Here is a 10,949-nt window from a genome sequence, read left to right on the forward strand (position 1 = left end):
CATCATAAAAACTCATGAAACTTTTTGAGACACTTTTCCGTTCGTGTGCCGTCGTTGTCGTTGTCGTCGTTGGTGTGTGTTAACACGATAACTCAAAAAATAATTGAGATAATCAAAATCTGGAAACGCCAAAAGTTTTGTATTGGAAAAACTTAGTTTAAGTTCGAAGATGAGCCATTTTCGATTTGATCCTGGGGTACTTGCCCTAAGAAAAACCCAAAAAAATTGACACTTTTGTATGGGAGGTACCTGCAAATCGACTCCGATTGGCTTCAAACTTTCTGGGAATTCATTTTTTGGGAGAAAAACAAGATTCTGAAATTTTTAAATCAATCGGAATCGATTTACGGGTACCTCCCATACAATATTTTTGAAATTTTTACTAAAATTACCGATTTTTGGACAATTTCGTATGGGAGGTACCCGTTAATCGATTCCGATTGGCTTCAAACTTTCTGAGGTTTCATTTTTCGGAAAAAAAATAAGATTCTGAAAGTTTCATGTTGATCGCATCTGCAGAAGTTTGATTTTTTGTCCTCAATTTTTGTCGAAATTTTCTTGGGAAAAATTGAGGGCCAAAATACAAACTTCTGCAAATGCGATCAACATGAAACTTTCAGAATCTTATTTTTTCTCCAAAAAATGAAACCTTAGTAAGTTTGAAGCCAATAGGAATCGGTTTACGGGTACCTCTCATACAAAATTGTCGAAGTTTTAGTCACAACCCCTGCACCACACTAACAAAACAAAGTAAAACAGGAATTTGCGAAGAGCGCATTCAGTGAAGTTCATTTCAATTCTTTACGTCGTTAGACGCACTCATGAACGCGACAAATTGAACGCATCAACAATGTCCTGTAATGAAAGAAACATTTTTTACTTATAAAATTGATGTTTATCACGCGCTATGCTCTCACAAAAATCAATTTTGCACATTCGTGACATTTTTATTCTTTTTGTCTACTTTATTAACAAATATAAAAAAGATTCAATAATACATTGAACGATCTGTGTCACAACTTTTGACATTTGTCTCGTAGCGCTAGAAGTGAGCTGTCAGACGCTTAGATGCAGGACCTTCGGTTTTAGTTAAAGTGAACGATTTTTCACTTTATTTTTATTATTATATTTTCACTACCTTTATTTCAAGAAAATTCACAAAAAATAACCAAAATTACCTATGGACAACGCAGGCCAACGGTACGGAAAAGTTCGGGATTACCAATGTAATTCTTTTTATTTCTCTCTTGCTTTTGTTCCAATTGATAAACGAGTGACAGCCATGTGACGTTACAGTGCGGGGAAACGAAGCATATGGAATAAATTTTCGACTGTGTATGAACTGATAAGCATGAAAAATAATGGTATGCCGTCGAGAGAAAGTCGAAAGAGAAGTAAAACCAAAGAGATTCCATCATTTTGAAATGTTCACAGACAGACGAAAGAAAGGCAAATTGGTATAATTTGGTTAGAATTGGTTTTTTTTTCAACTCCATGTCTTTGTCATTTGCAACAGATTTGTGTCTCATTTTATGCGTTCGTATAATTATATGTTGTGTATTCAGTGAACTATTCACGAAGATAGAATGAGAAAAAGAACGAAACAAAACGCAGTGTCGCTCATTTTTTGTGTGGCTTAAACAATGCGACGACGTTGATCCACCACCACCATCGCCATCACCGTCGTTCCTGCCATCTAACTTAAATTCGCATACAATATTCGCTGTGACTGTGAAGTATCATTCTCGCATTTTGCACTGTTTGTTCTCCTAATTTTTATGCAAAATACAAAAAAGTTTCTCTTTATGGCAACGAAACAGAAAAAAACACTTGAGCTTTTCGTTTCAAATGAAATTGAGCCAAACAATTTCCATTCAATGAATATATGCTCCATTTCTTCCAATGCTTAAATCGTATTCAAACACACACACACCCAGAAGAAGAAGAACGAAAAAAAAATAATTCAAAAGCGTTCATGCAATTCAACGTCGAGCACTTTTTATTTTACGCGTTCATTTTTTGTTTCATCTCTCGTCCTTAACTTGATTCGCTGCCATTTGTATATTGTAAATAAAGAACGAAAAATGTAAATGGAGACTAACAATTTTCGCGCAGATATTCGAAAAAAACGCTTTATTTGGAAATGTGAAATTCCCCAAAATTTGTTCAACCGATTTTGTCACACGCATCTTTATAAAGATATTATGGTGTGCTCGTCTCATCCAAATTCTGAATTTCAAGCTGATGCCAATTAATTTTTAGTTGCTCTTTCTCTCCCTACGCATAAGGTGTGTGCCCGAGCCCGTAGAAAATTGTCGTTCGCATATGGAAAAAAAGCGCGCGTGTGTAAAACGGATCATAATTTTCCAGCTCGTTTTTCTCTCAGTTTCGTTCGCATGAGTGTTTTTTATGTCAAGAATATTTGTTAACATAAATTTACATAAACATCAACATGAGAGAGTGAAAAAAAATTCATTCCATGAAATTAGAATTTTTTTTTCCCACTTGCTTTGCTCGTTGCTAAAATATAAAACCATAAAAGGACTCACCGCAGTTGTCCTTGGGAATTAAGTAGTTACATGTTTTGTGAAATGTGTATGAAAAAAAAATGTAATGTACATTTTACTATACAACAACACACAAAATTCGTTACTCAACATCTTAACGCATTCCTCGGCGTGGAATCCGTACAGCCAGCGACAAGGTATCAGTGTAATAGTTCAACTCAAATAGGAAATTGTACGTATAATATTACAACGTCGACGAAAATTATTCAATTTCAGTTCATTAGTTTGTTGGAAAAAGAATAGAGTCATCAACGTCGGTGCCTCGGCCACGTTTCACCGAAATGTCAGCAATGGTGTAAAAATGTTGAAACTGGTTGCGGTTGCCGAGTGCTTGGCTCATTTTGCATTTTCGACCGAATAAATAAATAACAAGCATCCGAAGCTGTGAAAACAAGTCATTTCTCATTCTCAAATGACTGTGTACAGTGTACACACGTCAGTCAGGCGATTATTGCTGCAAAAAATGTAAACCTCAAAATGAAATTATCGTGCATTTCTCTGATTTTTGTTTTGTTTTTATCTGCCGTATCTTTTGTTATCTGGGGAATACCTTTGACGTGCATTTTCAGCAGAGATTTTCTGAAGAAAAAAAATCACATTGGCCATGATTATTGTCGTACAGCAGTCACCAACCGAGCCATGGTTCTTGCCAGTCGTCAACCGAACATATTTTCAATGGGGCAGGTAATTGTAAAAAAGGCTGCCGATAAAGTTTATAGATTAAAATAATTACAAGTAAACTCAACCAGAATTCCGGTGTGTTCATTTTCAGTGCTTGGCAGGAAAAAAAAACTGTCAATCGCATGCCAATTAGAAGGCGATAAATTTAAATTTTACGTTCATACAAATAGAGGACGACGACAAAGAGGGACAAACGTGTGCTCTTTCCAACCATTCATTACATAAACGAGGCGTGTAATACGGTTTTTGTTATGTCTATAATCATTTAAAAGCTTATTCAAAGCAACTGGACCGAAATCAATCCGCTTAAAAAACCCAGCTAATTATATCAACCACTCAACATCCAGCTTATGTTGTACCATTAGATGTATGAATGAATCTCAATTGCGATTAGCTTTTGGTTTTGCTTTACTTGCACTTTCTAAACGTACTACAATGTGAAAAAAAAATTCGACGGTGCAGTGTTCAATGCGAGTGAGCAAAGGGTGAATAGTGTGAAATAAGTGCTCAATTAATTGAATGCTTCACAGCGTTTTTCTTTCGTTTGGCGTTGTTGTTGTGTGCTCTAATGATGTTTACGATAAGAAAACACTGCTGCTGGTCATTACAGTATTTGTCGTTACAGTTGAAGAGTGGAGTGCAACCGAAATAGAACTGCGCCAATAGATGTTTTCATTTCTTTTGAGCTCGCTTTTTCCGATGGAAAAATGTATGGTGTGCTTTGAGTTACGTACGTGTACATCCAATTACCATGAATGAAAATTCCGTAAGTGACTCTTGTGCTGTTTCCATACAATTAGGTGGAAACAGTGCACAAGGTGCAAATCTCACGAAGTGCAACGGGAATGAATACAACACACTCTTGAAAGAGTTTCAGTCACCAAGTGAAGAGATGAAGAATGGAAAAAAAAATGCTGTACACCGTCTCCGACTTGCGCGCTCGCTTGTTGGTTTTGTTTGTCTGATAAAATGCCATTAAATTATGTAGATGTGCTGTTGTGCACTGGAGAACTTCATCCAAAGAAAACACCATTCAAAGTCAACCATTGCAATGGAGCTTGATGTGACGCGCTCTTCCGAAAGCGATTTCTTGTTAAATATTTGATATTTCAATGAGTGTGGCAATGCTGCATACTCCAACAAAAAAAAGTCTCAAGATACAACTGCAACGCTTGCTGATTCACATCGAGCGGCTTTCTTTGGAAAGTGTCGAGGGTTGTGCTCTCCCACTCTCGCTGGCGGAGCATCAATGAGAAAAATGACTAGAATGACGTTTGGTTTGGCGCCATCTGCAGGGTGGAAGTATTTTGCAATACAAATACGTTCTATTGTTGCTGTCATTGATAGTTGGCAGTATATTTATATAGAAGTTTCATAGTTCAGCATTCAGCGTCAAGATGTCGCTTAAATATAGCATAAACATGTGCTCTGTATAAAAACATAGGCAAATTTTATGATTGGGAGCATAAATTCATAAAAATACAAAGAAGTGAGAGTGAAGAGCACTCAACACGTAGCCACGTAACATTGTTGATAATGATGTGACTACAAAATAAAAATAACACACATTTCAAATGGATTATAGAGACATGTGATTGCATTATATCGCAAGCATCGGCATCGAGCACTAAGACGATATCGACGACGTCAATACGTTTCAATAAAGATTAAAACGAAACCAATCATCACAAATGCATGTACTATATATGCCATATGGGATGTTATTCAAAGACGATTTTCACAGCGTGTCAAAAGGTGGCTTTATTTGGAAAAGTACGATTTTCCTTTGCCGATGATGTGACACTTTGGTATTTCCATTAAAATTTGTTAAGCTAAAAGGTTGAACATTGCGTGCATTTTGCGAAAAAACATTCATTCAAACGGGTTTCAACCAACAAGAATATAATCAATTCAATTTGAGTAAAATGATTTTTCGAGAAGCATCGGCTTTCTTTTGCTCATTCTGGGAATTAATTCAGAGTAGATTACTAAAGAAATGGGCCATGATATCGATATAACTCTCGATACGAAACTTTTTATGTATTCTCAAACATACGCTCCTCTGGCAAAGAGCGAATATTTGAATTGCGTTTGACGCAACTATGAAACTTATGCCTTATAGAAAACTTATTTATTCCTTTGATAAAGGTCACATCTTTGGGTTTTTGACTAAAAGTGGTTCACCATTTCTTTGCCAAGAATAAACACGAATTCATATCACAAACAACTTTGATTTTGTATTGAAATTACCAAACGATACCCAACAATCTTTTGTTTAACTCTCTCTCCCAACGGAATGTGCTCAATCTTTGTTCGTTTTCAGATTGAGATTGTTCAGCTGCAAACAAATACTTGAACTTTTCGATTCATCCCCTCCAGAAAGGCTTTTACTTGGGTGGGCAATGGATATTCCACTTCTGATTGTGTAATTATTGTATAATGGGGCAACGTTACTCTTCGAAAAATGGCCATAAAATAGCCTTCGGCATTATTCCCACTATTTATCTATCCATTCCAGTTTGCCTTGGCTTTTACTATAATAAATAAATGATGTCCGAGAATGAAAACGCAACTTCTATTCAAAACACATATAAGTGAAACAAAAATAAAAAATTTATTGAAATGAAACAACAAAGTCGAATTTTTTCAAAGTGTAACATCGGTATGTAGTAAGTGTAACAACATACCGATGTTACACTTTAAAAAAATCTTTTTTGTTGTTACACTTTGAAAAAATTCGATTTTGTTGTTTCATTTCAATAAATTTTTTATTTTTGTTTCACTTATATGTGTTTTGAATAGAAGTTGCGTTTTCATTCTCGGACATTCAAATAAAACTTGATTCATAATACAAGTGGACCGATTCTTTGTTCGGATCGATTCGATTACACTAATGTTAACCGAATGAAGCGAAACTATTTTAATGGTCACTTTTGTGTTTCTCTTTCTCTATCTCTCTCTCATTTCAGTTCGATCCATGATGGAATGTTAGCCGATAATCCGCATTTAGTGCTGTTATACTACTTATCTCAATTGTTTCTGAGGGAACTGTTCAAAAGCTATCGTCTTATACAAGTAGTACCGATGGATATGTCCGGTTATTATGGTGAGTACGTTATTTGAGTGCGAACGAGTGATTCTCAGGGAAAAGCCGATTGATGTCGATGACAAATTTGAACGCTAATGCGGTGTAATCACTTGATTGAAATCGATTTTCCTTACTTATGATTGTGATCAACTCTGGAGTGCGTTCGGTATATTTGAATCACATTCATGCCATTTTGCAGATCAATCTGTGCAGATTGACCATGATTATCGGCGCACGATGTCTTCGAAAAGTGTTGAGAAAAAGCAATTTCATTGTTATTAGTATTTAATAGATACGTATACGACGTTCGAGAAGATATGAACCAAGGGGGATATCACCGTAAAACAATCGTTTTTAATGCCCAAAATTATTGCCTCAGAAATTACTTTCGCCATTGATTTATGCTTTAACTTGTGATTACTCAGAAGATCGTCAATTGAAATTTTGGTTTTGAGTAATTTTCCCCTTGAAAAACACGCTCCATAAAGATACCACGCAAAGCAGTCATTTATTGACTTATATTTTTCATCAACGCAAAAATGAATCTTTTATTTCATTTGTTTTCCCATCATCAATGCTTCATCCTTCCTTGCTTGGTTTTTTTTTCAGATAATCGAGCCGGACCATCGAATTTAGGAAATGTAATTAGTCAAATTCTATTATGCAAGCAGATAACACCGGATTTTAATGCAGAGGAATTATGTAGCATCACCAAGGATTCTCAAGACATCGCCAAATTGCTATCCGATATGCAAGAGTATATACCGAACCAAGAAACATATTTAGGTAAGTAATATATCGAAATCATTTTCCGATTGATAGGCGCACATTTGTACCTTGTCATATACCAATAATAAACTCATATATGATAAAAGATATGTTATGTATAGGTAAATATCAAAATGCTTCTCGATTCTCGTTTTTCCCCTACAGAAAAAGCGACGGCAATCGATGATGTGAATGGTCCATGGCCAGCGAAGCGTCGACGTAATTCGATTTACAAAAATATGGGACTCTTATGCTGTGTATCACGACCGAATTACTTGTGAAAAATATGCATTCGTTCAATCTAAAAAGAAAAAAACGTTAAACAAAAGTAAACCAAAAAAAAAAAAATATTCATCATCGATCAAAAAAAGACACAAAACTACACGGTTCGTCGTTTTCCCGAATAATGTATCCTCGTTTGAGTTTTTATTACATACATATTTATATATTCAATGTGATTTTCGAAATTAATTTTATTAGCCGTAGCCTAAAATAAAATCAATTTCATTTTAAATAGCCATTTTAGTTAAGTAAAACCAACAACAAAAAACCAAAAGGATAAATAATAATAATATGAAAAACACCACATGCAGAGAGGAATGAAAAGTGAAAAATACTCGTATGTATTATATATTTGTATTCATAAATTAACGAACCTATAGAGTTTACTTGTATCAAATAGAAAATTGCACTAAATTATAAGTTTAACATTTCAATTGAACCATACACACACGGACTGAATAGCTGGATGTAATTGACTGATTGATGAATGCGAGCGAAAGCACGCGCCCACGCGACCTATTGGCATTCAATTGTAAAATGTAGTTTTTTCTAGACGAGAAAATATTCCCAAATGCTCAAACCGGAAACTAAATTCCAAAATCCATTGAACAGTTACTCTTTTTTCCTTCCTGTGGTTGAACGCAGACAAAAAACCGGATGTTTACACAATGCAATAATGGTTTGTTAGTTCAAATAATTTCAATGTGAAAAATGAGTTGTTATTTTTGCCGTGAAAAATGATTTTAAAATGAACATCCGATTGAATTTCCAACCAACATGAGAAATATACATACAAAAACCCAACATTCAAATGAAATGGTAAAATAATTTACGGACATGTAACAGTCAATCATTCGAACAATTAAAATGTTGACGTCGCGTTTTTTTTCTTCTCGTTGCTACCACTCGGCGTATTCATTTATAAATAAAATCATAAATAAAACTCGGTTCCCTGTATAGCGGATGTTTCGAATTCAAAATTTCATTAAAATACAACCACGTCGTTTGTTAATCCTCGTCATTGTATCGCGTGGGATGGAAGAGAGATGAAAAAACGGCGCGTCCATATATCAGTGTAAACATAAAATTCTCAACCACATAAATACAAACATGCAAGCTTTTTTTTTTGGTTTGTTGGATGTGCTTCGGTTAAATTCGTTTTGTGGCTGTAAAAAGCTTTTATTCACATCCTCAATCGACTGTGTATCCAAATAGAGACACTCAACCACACAGATATACACTCGCATACAGCTCAGAGAGCACGCAGCAAACAATTCAATACACAATTCACGAAAATGCAACAAACCACACTTTACATATTATTTACAAAATATATCCGCATTTGTGGAAGAAGACATGCGAGCTGGAGTACTTCAGTCCATGTATGTGTACCACTGAATGACTTTCCAATCTGGCGCTTGTGTTTAAATGCAATTCAAATATTTGTACAACGCCCGCTGAAGGCAGTCTCGTCATTCGCATACGTGCTGCACAACAGAAAAAAACGCTTTAATTTTCAAGAGCTACGGGCTTTTTTCACCCTCCGGTCACTCTCTCTCGCTGTCGGTGCGAACTGACTTGCAACTGAATATATTTATTTTTTTAGGTCAACTAAAGTTTGAGCTGTGATTTTAATTTGGTGTATCGAAACTAGTGTATATGTGGTATTTGGTATCATTCTATCGCAACGTGCCCTTGGAGGTGTTGATACACTCAGACACTTCAATACATATATGTGAAGTTTAAGTTCGAAACTGAATGACAGAAAAAAATGCTGTGCACGAAGAAGATAAACAAAAACATGTTTCGTTGTTGGCATTTCACTACTAAGAAATCGCTGGTGGTAACGATTCGTTTTGTATGTGACAACACATGGCTCTGTAGCTTATAATATGCATAATTTTTCTTTTCGGGCGACGAAAAACACACACACACTCCCATCTGAAGAAATGGAACGCATCTAAAACCACCTCGTTACAATGAGGAATCGATTTCTATTTTTCACGTTTACTATGCAGCAGGGCGCACATCGAACGCGTGCATGTCGTGGCTGAAATTGGATTTCTATTCTAACAGAATAGTTTTTTTTCTTCTTCTTTCATCTTATTTCCAGTTATTTTATCAAATTACCGTTGTTCGTAATGCACACCGAATGCGCCACCCACAAAATGCATATGCGAAAAATCATCGCCTGTCGACAAATTATATTCTTTATATGCAAATTGCTTCTTGCACATCCATTAATATTATAAGCTCTGATGAAATGAGCTTCCAACTATCTCTTTCTTTTTCAATTCGACAGCAGAAGCAGAAGCTGGAGAAGCATCCATCCCCATTTCCCGTTTTTATTCGGGCAAACATAAACCAATTTCGCTCTTTTTTTCATTATTTCATCGCATAAATTTAAATATGTTTTCCCCCCTTTGAAGGATACCGCTCTGTTTTTTCCTCGTCTCTATACGGTACACACACTGCACATGTTTCCATGTATTTAAATTAGATGCGAATAAATTAAAACATATGTAATTTTTGCTGGTGATAAAAAAGCACACACACACATGATTTATGCTTTGCCCATCGTCGAATGCATTTGATGTGTGAAATATTTGGGTTTTGGATGTGGTTCGGGCAGCATCGAACACCGTTTCATTTTGGGACGAGCAGTTTTGATCGGTACTTTGGTCACCATGTGCAAATAAGTGCGGATGGCTGAAAATGGTAAAACCTTTAATTTATAGTGACACTGGATTTGGTGGATGTGTGAGAGCTTTTTTTTCGTGTGTTAGCGGTTGGCTGAACAAAATATGTTCGTTCGAAAGACACTTTCTCTCCCATGTCACACACACACATTTTGACAGCATAATAAAAATGAAAATTCACTCGGGTGTCAAACAAAAGCAGCTAGTGATGACAAATTATATTGAAATATATTCCATGTGTTTTGAATCAATAATAAATTGGGTTTCTGCCTGTTTGCGCCCAATTGATTAAAAATTAATATCACAGCAACATAGTTGCCATTTGACATGGAGCTACAAACGAAAAAAGTAGCACCACGAGAAAGAAGAAATGGTGTGTTTAGTTCTGCGGTCGAAGGTGACTCATTTATGGCGGCTGTAAAAGCGCTTGTTCCAAACATATACATAAAAGAATCCACGGTATTTTTACGACAATCTGTTATTGTGCACAGTAAATCGCTACCATTTCTTTCGCGTGTAACATTTTTTTTATAGAGCTACCACAGAATCCTCAATGACAGTTGATCCACTTAGACACTCGTTCTTGTAAGTGTGTTTTTTTCGCCTCGTTTCCATAAATCTCGCCTATTTTCGGAAATGATGAAAAGGTGCGTTATACAGACATAGCTTGCACGTGGAACTGATACACATGTTTTTATTTCATATTTTCATAAAATTCACAAGAATTGGAATTTTCGTGCCAGTCGACGTCCATGATTGGATTCAATTTGACAGAGGATGCCTCTGTGTGGAAAGGATGAGAAACGGGACAATTGTTTTTAAACAGCAATCTTGTGTTGCGACAGAAAATAAAACACGAGAGAA

The 10,949-nt window shown here is 35.7% G+C and overlaps 1 protein-coding gene across 1 annotated transcript in view; it reads left to right on the plus strand.

Moving 5' to 3' along the window:
* Positions 1-10,897, plus strand: part of LOC129566899 (uncharacterized) — a 60,163-nt gene extending 49,266 nt beyond the window's left edge. Inside the window, exons 3-5 of the mRNA XM_055443282.1 lie at positions 6,218-6,354; positions 6,946-7,122; positions 7,270-10,897. Coding sequence (XP_055299257.1) covers positions 6,218-6,354; positions 6,946-7,122; positions 7,270-7,385 — 430 coding nt within the window. The 3' untranslated portion in view covers positions 7,386-10,897. The remainder of the gene's footprint in view (positions 1-6,217; positions 6,355-6,945; positions 7,123-7,269) is intronic.
* The last annotated feature ends 52 nt before the right edge of the window (positions 10,898-10,949 follow it).

This window comes from Sitodiplosis mosellana, unplaced genomic scaffold (assembly GCF_009176505.1).
Source record: "Sitodiplosis mosellana isolate CC-2019 unplaced genomic scaffold, AAFC_SMos_1.0 Smas_scaffold_5, whole genome shotgun sequence".
Taxonomy (NCBI): domain Eukaryota; kingdom Metazoa; phylum Arthropoda; class Insecta; order Diptera; family Cecidomyiidae; genus Sitodiplosis; species Sitodiplosis mosellana.